The 17,043-nt window shown below is 34.6% G+C and overlaps 1 protein-coding gene across 3 annotated transcripts; it reads left to right on the top strand.

Annotated features, from left to right (window-relative positions):
- Positions 1-1,967: 1,967 nt before the first annotated feature.
- Positions 1,968-15,621, top strand: LOC123880160. 3 transcript variants are annotated; one of them, XM_045928122.1, is made up of 11 exons: positions 1,968-2,137; positions 10,932-11,966; positions 12,042-12,220; positions 12,328-12,615; positions 13,312-13,367; positions 13,438-13,575; positions 13,650-13,864; positions 13,995-14,298; positions 14,510-14,845; positions 15,017-15,308; positions 15,418-15,621. In XM_045928122.1, the coding sequence occupies exons 2-11, from the start codon at positions 11,006-11,008 to the stop codon at positions 15,514-15,516; spliced, it is 2,868 nt and encodes a 955-aa protein (XP_045784078.1). In that variant the 5' UTR covers positions 1,968-2,137; positions 10,932-11,005; the 3' UTR covers positions 15,517-15,621. The 3 variants fall into 3 exon arrangements, with proteins under 3 accessions (XP_045784078.1, XP_045784076.1, XP_045784077.1); XM_045928120.1 differs by having other exon boundaries at positions 10,929-11,966; XM_045928121.1 differs by lacking the exon at positions 1,968-2,137 and adding an exon at positions 10,843-10,860 and having other exon boundaries at positions 10,929-11,966.
- The last annotated feature ends 1,422 nt before the right edge of the window (positions 15,622-17,043 follow it).

Below are 17,043 nucleotides of genomic sequence, written 5' to 3'. Positions count from 1 at the left end.
AGATACAGTAAAATGGAAACGAAAATCCTAAATGATATACCTAATTGATTACCTAACATATTTTATACAGATGGTATTTAAATTTGCAATAATTTTAATCATCATCATAAAAATTAATGATTCATCGAGCCACATTACCTTGTATAGGTACTAATTTAGTAAGTTGAGATGAGAATACAAGTCACAAAATTGTGAACAATTTTATTAGTCAACACAATTAGCCGCTAATCAAAAGTAGGTTATAGAATTGTATTAATACTTATTACGTACGTGAGTGTATCAAAAAACTCAATTTTGAATATACTCCAGTCATTACGTACATTCAAAAAAGAAAATGAATTTGCGCTTCTAATTTTTTAATATGTTGTAGGGGATACCTAGAAAAGCTTAACTTGAGATTGTCGACCAAGCTTTCCTAGGAGCTTTCGCCGCCATGTTGAAAAAAGGGGTAAAATTTGTTTCTCGGCAATAACTCGGCTATCCGATGAGATTTCGAAAATTTTTGTAGAACACTTTTTGTAGCTTTCTTTGTGCTCTACAATAACGCCTGAATCATTTTTAGCGTTTCATGCATCGTTATCGAGATATCGATCGATAAAGTCAAAAATTTAGGACACAATTTTTGTTTTCTTTTTTTTTCTTTGGGTCTTAATAAATATGAAAAATTGTGGAATTCAAACTTGTAGAGCATATTCAGACCTACAATTTCCTTCTTGGATTTTTTTATGTTGGACAAAAATTACGATCTCCAGCGCGCCGCAAAGTCGGTGAATCCACACTCAGCGTCGAGCGAGCTGCTCGCTCGGTTGTGTCTGGAATAGTCTGGATGTCGAATCGAATGGGAAATTGTTCAGGAAATTGATGGGATAAAAAATAAGTACATAGAGCAACAAATTAAGGATCACACAATAGTAATTTATTAAACAAATAATTTGTTTGTGCAGTAAAAAATATTATTTTTTTACAATACAAAATAAACAAAACAAAATAAACGGAAAGAAAAATATTTTTTTCTGCACTCGAGACACGAACGATGGACTTTTTTCATGTCTTTTTTCGCTTGGATGGTCCAGGCTGAAGATCTTCGTCCTCCGTAAACTCTTCGAGTTATTGTGTCTATTGAAACGTTGGAAATGATGCTGATTCGATGAGAGCATCGTCATCATCATCGTTACAGACATCGTCGTCGTCGTCAAGCAAAATGTCGACGCTGGCGTTACTGCATGTTTGCCCACTGCAGTGCATGCAAATAACGGAGCAACTGGTAGACCCTAACAAAAGGGTCCCTTTATACCTGACCCCTCCAACTCCAACGGACGCTCTATGCGGGCACTCCGTTATAACGAGTTTACAGCCAACTAGATATCGAAATTTTTGCCCAGAATATCGGAACCCTCGATTTACACTACGCACAGCATTGTCCAACATAAAAAAATCCAAGAAGGAAATTGTAGGTCTGAATATGCTCTACAAGTTTGAATTCCACAATTTTTCATATTTATTAAGACCCAAAGAAAAAGGAAAAAACAAAAATTGTGTCCTTTTTTGATTTTATCGATCGATATCTCGATAACGATGCATGATACGCTAAAAATGATTCAGGCGTTATTGTAGAGCACAAAGAAAGCTACAAAAAGTGTCTTACAAAAATTTTCGAATCTCATCGGATAGCCGAGTTATTGCCGAAAAACAAATTTTAAGCGTTTTCCAAGATGGCGGCGAAAGCTCCTAGGAAAGCTTGGTCGACAATCTCAAGTTAAGCTTTTCTAGGTATCCCCTACAACATATTAAAAAATTAGAAGCGCAAATTCATTTTCTTTTATTTGCCTTTTTTTCGGACGAAATGACTGGAATAATAATAGTTTGCAAATTGGAATAAAAGTAATTGACATGTGAAAGTAATTTCTCATAACTTTTTAGGTAGGTATGCAGTTTTCGCTTTACTCATAGTAGATTGATTGATTGCACGAGAGGTATTATGCCGGATTCAAAGACACGTAGGTATGTCCGAGTGACTCGTTTTACGTTTACCACTTCCACAGGCACTCGTGTGCCGAACCTCGTGCGGAGAGTGGCTTGTGTGTCCACTTTTTCAAACAACTACTGAGTGACCATTGGTTTCAACATTAAGTTTCATGTAAGTATATAATTTATTTGTAGCTGTTTTGTTTTCATACCTATAAATTATGTTGCAAAAACTGTTGTTGTGTAAAGTAACGTTACAGGTAGGTAAGTTGAAGGTTCAGCGAGGTTTTAAAAATTAAAACATTTTAAATTTTTGCTTAAGAGTCAAATGTGTTATGTAAATTGAATAGGTCAGTATTCCAAAAATGTATACGTTATACCTGCTTACATATTATAATATAGGCTTTTTAAACTGCATTATTGTAAAAATATGTTGACTCTTGCAAAAATATTATTATCTAGCTTTAGATAAATTACAGGGCACTTTCTACAAACATATTTCAAAATACCTGTTTCAAAAATTAATCAAATCATAATTATTAAGGTTTAATAAATATCTATATCGGCTTTAAAGACTCCAACCTTTATAAAGGTTTGATGATTACATACGAGAGCTAATAAAATAATTAAAAAAAAGGTTAACTAGGTAATTTTATATCTAGATTGCGATTTCTCATTGAAGTCTCAATAAATAGTGATTTGAATTGTTAACGATCAATTTATTTTATTTGTTTTATGTGCTAAAGTAACTAGGGTGCCAATAATTATTTTATATCGTATCTTTCGTAATATGTACTTCCGAGCTTAATTTTTATTGACAAACCAAGTAAAGTTCGTATTTGATAGATAGGTTATATAATGTTATAAGAGCCTCAATAGCTCAACCGGTAAAGGAGTGGACTGAAAACCGAAAGGTCGACGGTTCAAACCCCGCCCGTTGGAATATTGTCGTACCTACTTCTAGCACAAGCCTGACGCTTAGTTGGAGAGGAAAGGGGAATATTAGTCATTTAACATGGCTAATATTCTTTTATAATAAGAAAAAAAAAATTATGTTCTTTGAAAATCTAAAGTCAGAAACTTAGCATAATATATTAACTTGTGCTTGATTCATATTCGATTAAGATGTAGAGCAGGAGCTCTAGGACCTAGGAAGGTAGGTAGGTACATGTAACCGAGTAGGACAAACCGCGGGTCAGGCAAAAATAATATGAATAAAGATTATAAGTAATCCTAGACACAGAAGGTGAAATAAGTACTTACATAGGCTCACGGTTAGGTAGGTATACCATGCAATAATTAATTTTCCTGCATACCAAGAGGTCCGACTTGGGTCAATTTTGCCCGTGATGCAAGATTACGTTTGGGGTCCTGTTAGTATATTATTTTTTTGCGAAGGTATATTTTTTTACATCTTATTATAATTATTTATTACCGTTCTAAGGCCCCTGAAAAAGTTTCTCCTATCATTAAAAGCATATAATCGGCTTAAGCAAATAAGGACAAGCGAGGCGAGCGAATTTTTTTAATATTCACTTATACAGGAAGTATTCTCGAAAAATAAATACTTTTAGTTAGGGATTTGTTAGAATAGTAGAAATTAAACTGAAACCAACCGACAATAACGAGATTTTTTTGTTATTTAAGCTCGACAGGTGCTACTTTATATTATTATAATACATCTGATCTGGAAATCAATTTCACCAAATTGACAAAACTTGAGCCAAGCGAGCGCGATAAGTTTTATATTTTATGCAGAATAGAAAAAAATAGTGGTATAATAATCCTAGGTACGTACTAATATTATAAACGCAAAAACTGCTGGACGGATTTGGCTGAAATTTGGTATGGAGATAGATTATACCCTGGATTAACACATAGGCTGCTTTATATCCCGGAAAATTAATGAGTTCCCACAGGAGTTTTAAAAACCTATATCCACGGAAACGAAGTCGCAGGCATCAGCTAGTACTGTATAAATTTAACTTACGATAATTGAAAAACGCGAACGATTCATGCGAAATACTCGTGTTTCGGCGTCTCCCTTTTTGTGGCGCCCGGTGCGCCGCTGCACCGCTTCGCTTGCACCTCCCCTAGCCCTGGACTGGCCTTGCATACCAAAAATGAAAGGATTTAAAATTCTTATGTGTTAAGAAGACTGATGTAAGTGTTGGTTCTGAATCAGCGTGTATTCCGAGCTAGGATGTCAGAGAGCTTGTGTAACGGCTTACATAACAATTTGAGGGGTCTCTCCGTCACTCGCTCCATACAAACGTAGTTCCAATTTCATTTGAATATGAAGCAACCAAAGTCCATGAAATTTTGCAGACATATTCTAGAAACTAATATCTGTGCCTGTGGTTTTCCAGATTTCTGTTAATATATTCGGTTTCAAAGTTACGCTTTGAGCCCCTGTAATTTATAACTACATATTTTTGACTTTGGTTGCTTGGTATTCAAATGAAATTGGAACTACGTTTGTATGAAGCGAGTGACGGAGAGACCCCTCTGGTATGTAAGTAATATATTGTATTTAAAGTTCCGAGGTTTTCTAAACACATTTTAGTAGACGATAAAAAACGTTTCTTTATGTTTGAAATGCGTATTAAGTGGTAGCGATAAACCCTTTTAAAGAATGTAATTCATACTGATAAAATAGCTTACCTGCCTAAATTTGTGGAATGTTGTTGATTTTATCTTTTCTTAATGCGTTTTTCGAAACTAAATAAACCTGTAAACTACGAGCATAAATATCCCGAGAAAAATATATGTAGCACAAACTACGCACATGAGTAAAGGAGGGATGTTAAATACCTATTGGTTACTCTGAGGTACCTACTGACCCGACTACTTAAGGGATATGAGTTTATGGGGATCTATATAATAGGTACGTGTTGAATTGCTGAAACATGAGTTTATGGATGGACATGAATAGCACAATTTAGCTATACATATATATATAGCTTACCTTGGATAGGCAAGGAATTGCATTCCTATATACTGGTGACCCCACGAGATTTTTAAAGGATCATCCGTTTAATGTTTTTACGTGGTACAGAAACACGTTGCATCCCGGGGACGGGCTATTACAGATAGGCTACTTTTGTCCTGGGGAATCAAAAGTTCCTACGGAATTTTTAAAAACCTAAATCCACGCAAGCGAAGCTGCGGCCATCAGCTAGTATACAATATGCTAGTACAAAAGTTTGACTAATAGTGCATTCCTATTTTATTCGTGCTCTGGATTTCTTAACAGGGCTCTCTCCGTCACTCGTTTCATACAATCGTAGTTCCAATTTCATTTGAATATTAAGCAACCAAAGTCCATGAAATTTTGCAGACATATTTTAAAAACTAATATCTGTGTCTGTGGTGTTTTAGATTTTTCTAAAAATATGTAGTTTTAAAATAACAGGGGCTCAAAGATTTGTATAAAAATTTTTAAGACCACGTAACTTTGAAACCGAATATTTTAACAGAAATCTTGAAAACCACAGACATAGATATTAGTTTCTAGAATATGTCTGCAAAATTTCATGGACTTTGGTTCCTTAGTATTCAAATGAAATTGGAACTACGATTGTATGAAACGAGTGACGGAGAGAGCCCTCTTAAGGTAGATTTCTTAAGGTATCAAAGCAGGAAAGTTCCATGGGTTGAATAGGAATTGTTCGTTATGTAAGCAAGATGACACAATAGTAGGTAAATAGATAAACAAATTCAAAGTGGACCAGTGATTCCGTGGTCTTGAATCACGATCAGCTATTGTTCCCTTGTAAGGCCTTTTTACATAAGTCGTGATGTATCTGTAGGTATCTATCAGTCTTCCCTTAGATAAACACTAACAATACCACTTCTCTTAGATAACACTAACAATATATATTAAGATGTAAACTAACCCAAATTCGCAATAAAGAAAATTGAATTGAATTGTATTGAAACCTATTCCTTTCATCTAAGTATTTAGTCCTTTTTTAAGAGATTTTACAAAAAAGGCTATAATTTGACCGATACCTAGTATGTATGTTTATGTACATCTTATCTATAAATGTATTATACCAGTCTTATTTTAATATACTAGCTGATGCCCGCAGCTTCGTCCGCGTGGATTTAGGTTTTTAAAAATCCCGTGGGAACTTTTGATTTCCCAGGACAAAAGTAGCCTCTCCGTAATAGCCCGTCCCCGGGATGCAACGTAAAAACGTAAAAACATTTAAACAGATGGTCCTTTAAAAATCCCGTGGGATCACTAGGATATAGGAATGCAATTCCTTACAGCATCAGGGTTGAGGAGTTGGGTCCTCGAGGTCAACGACAAAGTCTTAACTTGGTATAAATACCTTCAATATCAATGAATTTATAACCGACAGTTTCTAAATCTCATCAGTTTTGGTGGTCAGGTCCCCTGCAGCATCAGGATTGAGGAGTTGGAATCCAAATTTTGTATGAAACAATTTTGCAAAGTTCCTCTATCGTTAAAAAAAACGCAAATCAAAAATTTTTGAAAGTCGGTATAGTAAAAAAATTTGGAGATTCCCACTTTTTTGGATCTAACATCCGTCAGGTCGTTTTTTTCGTATAAAATGTAGCCTATATCACCCGGATCATAATAGCAAATTGATTGACACTTCATTCATCAAAATCAGTCCAGTGATTTAGGCACTAAGGAAGAAAATAAAGAACCTGATACAGACATACATACGTACATATATACATTTTATACTTAGACTGCTAAAATCATAACCCTACCTTTTGGCTTTGGCATAGTTGGGTAAAAATACATTCAAAACCTTTATAATTTTTTGAAGATTTCATTACGCACGCAGCGGGCGTGATATGATCGCACGAGCACAATCGACGTTGACTGTTACATTCCATATAAGTGCAGCTATTTGGCTCAGCTCATACGAGGGTGTAAATTAAACAAATACGCGATGAATAATGTAAAGCATAATTTTTAATGTTTTTTTATTGATTATTAAGGAAGGTGCTGTTATCATGTCATTATCTTTTACTAGACGATGCCCGCGACTTCGTCCGCGTGGATTTAGGTTTTTAAAGATTCCGTGGGAACTGTTTGATTTTCCGGGATAAAAAGTTGCCTATATCAATTACAGGGACGCAAGCTACCTCGGTACCTTTCATACAAATCGATCAAGCGCATGAGTATTTAGGAAACCCGCGGGAACCGCTTGTTTTTCCGGGATAAAAAGTAGCCTATGTCCTTCCCCGGAATGTATCCTAAGTCTGTACGAAATTTCATTAAAATCGGTTCAGCGGTTGAGCCGTGAAAGCGTAGCAGACAGACAGACACACTTTCTCATTTATAATATTAAGTATGGATTTATGGATTTCACCTGGAACAGTCTCTGAATCCCTATGGTTTAGGAGTGCTGTATCCATGGCCATGACAGACCACCATGAAAATTAAAAAAATTAAAAAGTGCTTTGTGTTTTATATCATACGATGGTACGGAACTCTTCGTGTGTGAGTCTGACTTGCACTTGACCGGTTCTTTTGTATATTAAAAATAATAAGATGATGTGTCCATTACAAAGTAAAGTAGGCCGTATGGTACATGTGTGATGTAACTGTACCTAGCGTAATTATATGCATAAATCGCCGACGCTCATGTTTTGCGCTGCGCAACAGTATCTCTCTCATGGCCTCCGACGCCACTGTGTCAGCGTCCATTTGCTCTTGAAAATTACCTACTTATCAAGTAATCGAGTCGATATTTAGTATTTCATAATTGGAACTGGTGAACCGCCGATATAGATCTACGGTCGGCGATCTTAACAGCTAATGAAGTAGAGTGCAGGTCATGCATAAAAACACCTTAGTTACCTTAGTCGGTATACATTTTTTTCCACTAGAAACCGCCCATGGCTTCGCTTGGTGAAAATATCGCAGTATAAAGCAGTTAAATATCACTTGCTTTAACGGTGAAGGAAAACATCGTGAGAAAACCTGCATGCTTGAGAGTTCCCCATGTTCAGTCTGCCAATCCGCATTGGGCCAGCGTGGCAGACTATGGTCTAAACCCTTCTCACTCTGAAAAGAGACCCGTACCCGTAGGTGGATCATGTGATTTCAAAATTAACCATAAAAACCTTTTTATTCAACGGCCACGTGCAATAGTATATAGTACGTAAGACGTGTAGTAATTGCGATGGTTATAACGTCAACCTTTTTAACACCAGTTGCAGTGGCAAAACATTAAGTTCAAGACTCATTAGCAAGCCTTTAGCCTTATGTAAGTTGCTTTAACAACATAGGTTAGCATTGTCGTTTTAAGTATAGTTGTAGGTATAGCCATAGGTATGTCAATTCTAGTTCACGTAAGTAGATACTACGTTTATTTGATTTTATTATTTTTAGTGCTCCGAACCAACAAGATAAAGTTCGAAAATTACAACCTAGAAGTATCAAACGCAAAGTGAGTTGTTTCTTGTATCTTACTGATACAAGTGATTTTTTTCTTGTAGCTTTCTGATACAAGAAACAAATCACTTTGCTCTATCTGTTTCACTCACAGGTAGAGTGGAGTGGCACCGAAGCACAGCTTTATTTTCTTATCGACTTAAACGCAGCTTACACAACACAGCAATAATACAGTTGGAATTGATAAAATAGGAATAAAAGCGATATAAAGACATTTTTTCCAAATTAGTCAATCATGGTCCAAATGGCCATTGTGCCCAAATAGCTAGGCTAATAATAAGCGCCAGCTCTTGGGTCACTAGACGCGTAGACCAGCTTTCGGGACACGATGTTAATAAAAGATTTCGTGTCCGATGACCATGGGACCGGAGTCCCAAACGCGGGCGCTGCAAATACGTAGTCCTAATAACTGAGTATTTCAAGCGCTTGAGCAGACTCGGCAGCTGCAGCCGTCTCTTGGCACATGCCTGCTAAATGGGATGCTGCCAACGTATTGACACAGATCGCATCCCACACTAGTGGCATGGTCATGTCCGGCATTTGCCGCTATCCCTAAACAAACGGAAGGTCCTAGCTAAGAAGGGATGGAGGCAGTGGTCAGAGCGCGACGGACTATATAATAATTTTTAATGGCATCATGGCGATATAGTGGCCTACACGCCGAACACAGCTGACTTCATGGTTATATGAAGTGATATAATATAATAATTAGCTTAATATTGTTTCGGTACTAAGTAGTTTATGTTAGTAAGATTATTGTATTCAATGATTGTGGTGACTAATTATAATAACAACGATGCTCGTGATACTCGTAGATCATATTACCTCTGGCTCTAGGACACAAGCGATGACTAAGTCTTGTTTTGCCTTTTAAATGAGCTACTAAAATGTACTCGTTATCTAGAACCCTAACTAAGACATTACACATTAACAACGACGGTTCATTCCTCATTAGGTGAAAAGTAAAAATAAACCTCCAATCGGATATGCTAAGCTTGTTTTACCCTACTTGTAATATCAATGCCTGATTACCATTTATAGTTTAGGTACGTGTAAAGGTGTTCAAATACTCTCAAATTCAGCGAAGCCTACGCGTTGTTTATATTTTTTCAAGGCTGTTAACTGCTATTGTTATGCTATAAAATCATAATTGAATGCCTTTCTTTAATATATTAGACTCACTATATGTGCAATATTTGTTTACTTAAAATTGTCGTGTGCCTAAATATCTTTATGGTTTAAACGTCGGACTAAGTACGAAAAACCTAGGTTCAAATCCCAGCCAAATTACCAGGGCCAATTGAATATACCTACGTATTTGCGTGCAAGTACTCAGATAATTCAGTGGACTTGACAGGATGCCATGTAAAACAATTTTTATTTTATACTTGATGCCCGCGACTTTCTCCTCGTGAATTTAGAATTTTAAAATCCCGTGAAAGTTCTGTGATATTTTGGGGTAAAAATAGCCTATAACACTCTACTCACGACACTGCGGCAGGGCCAATTTAGAGCGAAAAAGTGAGAAGGATTTAGCGGTCTAGGGTCATTCTAAGTCGGATCCTAGATCAGCTGAGCACGCACTGAGCAGCAGACCCATGTATAGGGAGAACTCTAGATTGCTCCAATCTAGCTGCCTCCTAAAATGGCCCTGCCGCAGTGTCGTGAGTAGAATGCTTATCTCACTTTCCAGATCTTTATCTATACCTATCCATGCAGAAATCTCGTTGATCAGTTGCTCCATTGCTGCGTGATTGAAGGACAAACTTGCAGGATTTTGCTGCCAAGTTCTATGTATAAGTTGGCAATTATGTACTTTAAAACATATTGTTTATAAACTCATTTGTTATAATAATTAATTATTATCATCATTAAATATTTAAAATACATATCTGTTTATTTAAAGTATACTCTTACGACATTAAAAACGAAATTTAGCTATCTACATCAACATGTTTATGGCAAGGAGATACAGAAGGCCGTTACGGCGAGTGTTTTTGGAGTTGCCTAGTGCCGCCTATACGTCACCTTGTATGACCTTATTGTAGCATGACTCACTGCAATACATACATTTTACTTATTCTTAATATCTCGAACATTTTTGTGTACCTACTTTAATAGAAAAATGTTTCTTGTAAACCAATCTATGGTTTACAAGAAATATTTTTCTTGCCAACATTTCATTTTTTTCAATGGGTACTTACAAACATTTGTGATTTTGTTACAGATACGGAGATCGCAAAACAAGCAAACCTAGCTAAACACGAGGCGTATGACTACAGCAAATAATAGATCTTGGCAGAACTTGTAATTTTATCCAGTTTATTATCTGCGCAGATGCTATGTGAAAACTTCAGATTGGACTGCTTATTTTGCGATCACTGTACCCACCTACTAGGACAATGGGCAGTTAAAAAACAAGAAAGTTAAATTAGATATTTCCTTCTTAGGTATATTTTTATACTTTAATAAAAAAAGTAAAAGAATGTGTAATAAGTAAATGATATTTTTTTTTCAGAAGACTGATCCTGATATACCTGACTGATGAAAACAGAGTTTAAGATTATTGTCTCATAGAAATTATTTATTTCAAATATGAATGATAATAATAGATTGACAAGTATGGTAGTAGAAGAGCCTTTACGTGATATTGTAACTGAGGAATTCACGTCTATTGTGTTTGAATGTAAAGTAAGTGACTGTTCTAGAAGTTGCATCTCGTATAATTGGTATAAAGACGGTAAACAAATCGAAGCCTCCCGCAGAATTAAAATAAGCTACGATGGAAAATGGCATAGACTAGATATTACATCAGTTACTTGTAAAGATTATGGTGTTTACATTATTTTACTGAAAAACAATTTCAATGAAATATTTTCCAAAGCAAATCTTTATGTCAAAGAAATGAGAAACAAGCATGGCCACGATGTTCTCTACATTAGTCCAAAGTCTCAAAGTTTTAATGTTACAAGCCATTTAAGGTGTACGAAAGTATTAGTAGGTGATACTATAGAGTTAGAAGCAACCTTTAATTCCGATATCTTAGATGACTACTTATGGTTCAAAAGTAATCAACCGTTACTTCCAAATGAACGTATGATTATACTGAATGATACAAGAATGACTACACTTTCTATATTGTGTGCCAAAGAGACTGACACCGGTATTTATCACGTGGTATGTAAATCTGAATATTGTGTCGCGTCAAGTATTGCAAGTGTGGTGGTAATAAATACCAACCTCGTTACATTAAATACTAGTGAAATCACCCCAAGTATAGATGAACCTCTGCCAGAGGAACTAGAAGTTAATATAGGTGAGGAAGGGAGGCTCATGTGTAAAGTCACTTATGACGTTAACACTGTAATTCAATGGTTTAAAAATGGAGTAAAACTAGAAGAATGTGATAACATAGCAATTGAATATTACAACAACAGATATACTTGTTTAAGAATAAAAAACACTTGCATGAAAGATGGTGGAGAGTACTCTATTCTAATGCGAGATGAAATAACTGGACACACAGACACATCCACCTGCTTTTTAACTATAAATCGTAAGTTTTTTACTATTTGAAAAACAGCTTACTGTTCGTTTGGTTTAAAATTAAAACACTTAATAACATTTTCAGATTCTCCTGCAGACACATTGAATTCAGTTCAATTAAAGACACCATTACAGCCGATTGTAGCTTCTATCGGATCTATGATAACAATGAATTGTAGTTTCGTTCTGGATGATTCAAAATATTACTATGTGGTTTGGTATATTGGCCATTACAGAGTAGAACGCACAAATCATCGATTTCACGTAAGTAAAACTTTACTAATATTTCTTGAAGATCAATAAGTTTTAATCTTTTTGTGAGATAATATAAGTGGATTATTATGAAGCTGATAAAACTATTTTATTTTCAGGTAGCAAGCAGTGGTGGAGATTTTTTCTTATTTATTAAACAAATAGTGCCTGGCATGTCGGGTGAAGTCACTTGTGAACTTCGTAGAGCCTTACCTAATAGAAAATCAGTTAGAATAAATAGCGTTGCAACAAATTTAACCATCGTGCCGCCCGCAGTTATTGATCACAAAGTAGTAAAATTGAATAATATAACTTTCAAACGTAATATCTTCAACGCTGGAAATTCCAAACTCAGTATCCCTGTTAATAATACGAAACCGTTTTCAAATGGAATCCAAAAACCCGTAGTAAGTAAAATATAAAGCAAATACATTAAAGGACATTTTTGAAAATTATAGCATTGCTTTTGTTTTCATCTTTAGTTTAAGGCTTCATTGGCTTCAGCGAATTGCCTTGCGAGTCGTTATTGTTAACATATTTTTTTTTTCATTTAGTTTATGCATTCTACTTGTAAGCGATATCTACTTCAAAGTATTTGTACCTACCTATGCGATAAGACTAGTAAACTCTTATCGCAGTACCTAAATTAAAGACTTATGGTCTTTTGTAATATTGTGTTCAGTTAAAAACAAAGTGAAAGAATTTTTGAACGAATAGACCTCAATAACACGATATAGTTATAAAAAAATAAAAAAATAAAAAATTATTGATACTTTTTTAAAGATTGACTAATAATATAATTAATAAGACATAATTAGTTAGGAATTGCCATAACAATTTTAAATTTTAACTTTAATTTTTATTTTTATTTTATTTTTTAATTTTATATACGTGACATTTTATTTATATGTAATCACTTTGCAGCGCCCTGACGGGGCTTCATGTTGTAATATTATAATTATTTTCTATTATGATGTAAAACATGAATGCAAATAAATAAAGAATAAATAAATAAACCGTAACGTTTGATACATTGACTTGTTTGATACTACGCATTAGAATACTTAGCAATACAATCACAATTGATGAATACTTTTCCACAGATTTCTACAAATGGTTCAAATCTTCGTAAAGAAGAAATGGTGATCACATATTGCAGGTCATTTTTTTTCTTTACTATTTGGACAAATTACATGAGATAATGTACTTAATATACCTTGTAATTTCAGACTGGATGATGACAATTTTTATTTAGATATTACAACTAGCGATGATGAAATTAATCATTTTAACCACGTATCACTCTACGAAAACTATGTCTTTTATGACAATTCTAAATCCAAGTCTCAGATTGTGATTGTGGAATGGTAAGGAATTGGAACGACAATATCATTTACATGTGTATATAAATATCATATAAAGTTCAACGTTCCCCTTTTAGGTCCAACACAATAGTAAATAGTACAGGATTCAACGAACCGAAGAAAAAATGGTATAAAATTGAATTTAGAAAAGCAAGTGACGAATTTGTTGAAGCAGGTGTTTCAAGCGTACCGATGCTAGAGTTGAAAGATCCTCCGTTGGAACAAGTTATGAAATTTCGTATAACTTTGGCAGAATCGTTACACAATGCTAACGAATCAAGAGTTTGTATATGTAAGCGATATTAAAAATATTATAATATATTCATAGTGTAAACAGATAATTTCAAAAATTATCCACATGCACGAAGTATTTAGATTTGAACAGATTAACGGGAAGTTACAATTTTTTTCAAAATTTACAGCACCAGTCGTTCAAGAATTACAAAGAATGAACAAGCAATGCGAGCTCAAACCAATAGAAGAGTTTAATTCAATCTTTACAAAAACCGGTGATTTAATTGGGTGTGGTGCATTTGGAAGTGTAGTTCTTGTTCGAAATAATGAAGGAGAATTTTATGCTGCTAAAATATTGAAAACAAGGACACAAAAAAAAAGAGATACTGCTTTAAGAGAATATGAAATGATGAAAAGATTAAGTCATCCAAAATTAGTGGAACTTCATAGTACGTTTACAGCAAAAGAATCTTTTATCTTAGTGATGGATTAGTAAGTAAATTTTTCGTACGCTTTTATGCAAGAATAAATTTAATAAGTTAATGAAGGATAACAAAACATATTAATATCACTATTAGATATACCTATCGTACATACCATTCCAAGAATTCATGTACGTGTTATTGTTACAACAGTGAATGTTTAGTTGATTTAAGTATTTGAAAATATCCAATTAATACAAATTAGGCCTCAAATTTTACAGCCTTTGGGGTGGTGAGCTGTTCGACAGAATAGTAGAAGAAGAACACATTAAAGAACTTGACGTAGTACCTTACGTGAGACAAATCTGTGAAGCTTTACAATATTTACACAGTTACAAAATAGTTCATTTAGATTTAAAACCGGAGAATATTATTTGCCTCAGCCCGAATTCTCGACAAGTGAAAATTATAGATTTCGGTTTGGCCAGAGTTTTAGACGATAGTCAAGTGAGAGCTATCTACGGAACCAGAGACTATGTTGCACCAGAAGTATTAAATTTCGAACAGTTGACTTTAGCCTGTGATATGTGGAGTTTAGGTGTGGTTACTTATATGCTGTAAGTTGAACATTTAATTTAAGTAATATCTAAGAAAATACACACCTGCCTACGAAAGAATTTCTATTTTTAAATCTTATTCAAAGTAGGGTATGACATGATTTCTGCTACATGCAGAAATAATGCATACATACAGCATTTACTAAGTTCATTTTTGCATTTATTTTGTAGACTGTCAGGGGTTATGCCCTTCAGTGGAGATAGCTGGCCCGAGCGATCAGCAAACATCACAAAAGCGAACTATAATTATCACGAATCAGCATTTAAAGATATATCAGATTCAGCCAAAGATTTTGTTGACAACCTTCTTATATTACAACCCGGAAAACGTATGAAAGCACCCGATGCTTTAAATCATAGATGGATAGTCGAAGGGCCTCCTAAAGGTGCAAAGGCTGGGCACATGAAACGAACCAGGCAAAATTTGAAGTCCTATTTAGCTAATAATAGGGCTAGATGGCAAGTGAGTTAAACGACCATTAATTGCTTCAAAAATAGAGAATCTATCTGAATATGCATTAATGAAAGTTATAAATATTTTATTTCTTTTAATCATATCAATATAATTTCAGAAAGCTGGTAACGTTATGATAGCGGCGCATCGCCTACGCAATGCGGGCAGTCAAAGGAACACATTGGAGTCTGACCGCGTCTCACCTAGAGTGACTTAGCTGCAATTTCAGTGAAAACACCAACGCCTGCAAGTAAAGAAGACCATACTATGCTCGTTCTGTGGCTAAAGTTTTTTGGCAAATAATAAATCCGAAAATATCATTCATCTGATTTTTGTGAAAACTCTTACTACTTTTTTAAACTTTTGAAAGGGAAAAAATTGCTTCGCTACTCTAATAAAGTAGCTTTTTAATGGTAAAAGAATTATTCAAATCAGTTAAATAGTTTCAGAGTATTATCGAATACAAACAAACAAAAGTTTTTACTCTTTATAATACATATGAAAATTAGTATAAATCGAACATCCCCTGTCTTCTGCTTCAACCTATGACCGGCCAACTACTGATCATGGGTCTTCACACAGAATGAAAAGAATTCAAGACACCGCGCTTGTCTCAGCTCGGATCAGCTCGAGTTGGCAGACTTGAGACTCCAGGCATGCAGGTTTCTTTACGATAATATTTTCCTTCACCGTTTTAGAGTCACCGTGCTAGTAAGTGATCCATACTAATATTATAAATGGGAAAGTGTGTCTGTCTGTGAAAACGTAGCAGACTACGTTTTCAGGGCCCAACCGCTGAACCGATTTTAATGTTTGGTACAGACTTGGGATACATCCTGGGGAAGGACATAGGCTACTTTTTATCCCGGAAAATCAAAGATTTCCTACGGGATTTAAAAAAATCGAAATCTACGCGAGCGAAGCCGCAGGTATCCCTTAATATTTAATATTTTAAAAGGCACATCTCTTCGAAAAGTTAGAGGTGTGTCGGTCTACACCTATTTAGTACAAAATATCCTCTTCTGATACAAAAAAAATGAAGAGAAATAAAAAAGAAAAACTTCCACAAACTCATAATACAATTTAATTTATAATACTCCAGGCGTGCGATTGGACTATATTCTAAGATATAACAAACTATATATAATATAGGTACATAATGTGCTATAAACTACTCGTCTATGCCTACGAGGAAAATAAAAACAAGGATTCGATTCAAACGTCGCTAGCGTACCAGTTGACTCGTTTGGATATTATATCGCATGGTTCGCGATACATTAAAAAACAATACAATTTTATGTGTCCTGCCAATGTAAATCACATTATAAACAAAAAATGTGAAAAATTGGCCCCATTTTACTATAAGATTCATTTCCTTCTGGTACGGTAACGGTCGTCAAATGGTTTTGTAATATATTTTTCTAATTAAGTAATATTTTAGAAGCAGATCTACCTATCTATTTTTTGCAAAAATAACTTTCCTTATCACTATGAAATAAATATAATTCAAGGGACACGCAAAAACGCAAACTGGTGTTCCTAGAACAGATAAATAGTTAGATGTAATCATTTAACTATATTTAAAATATTTTAATGCCTAAATGATTACTGTTTTTGATAGTATTTAAAAACTAAATTCATTATGTTCTATAAGATATTGTGACATTTTTTAAAGTTAGGTTAATAAACCTACTGTAACAACTACATCGATTAAAATGCAAAGAAAATATTTGAAAAATCTAAA

Source organism: Maniola jurtina, chromosome Z, assembly GCF_905333055.1.
Source record: "Maniola jurtina chromosome Z, ilManJurt1.1, whole genome shotgun sequence".
NCBI classification, from domain to species: domain Eukaryota; kingdom Metazoa; phylum Arthropoda; class Insecta; order Lepidoptera; family Nymphalidae; genus Maniola; species Maniola jurtina.
This window is presented reverse-complemented; position numbering and strand designations above follow the sequence as displayed.

Bases quoted from the DNA above. Each gene is read 5' to 3' on its own strand.
- LOC123880160 (XM_045928122.1), top strand. From the start codon at position 11,006: ATGAATGATAATAATAGATTGACAAGTATGGTAGTAGAAGAGCCTTTA. The intron at 13,576-13,649 runs GTAAGGAATTGG...TTCCCCTTTTAG, and splicing joins CAGATTGTGATTGTGGAATG to GTCCAACACAATAGTAAATA. The intron at 13,865-13,994 runs GTAAGCGATATT...CAAAATTTACAG, and splicing joins CGAATCAAGAGTTTGTATAT to CACCAGTCGTTCAAGAATTA.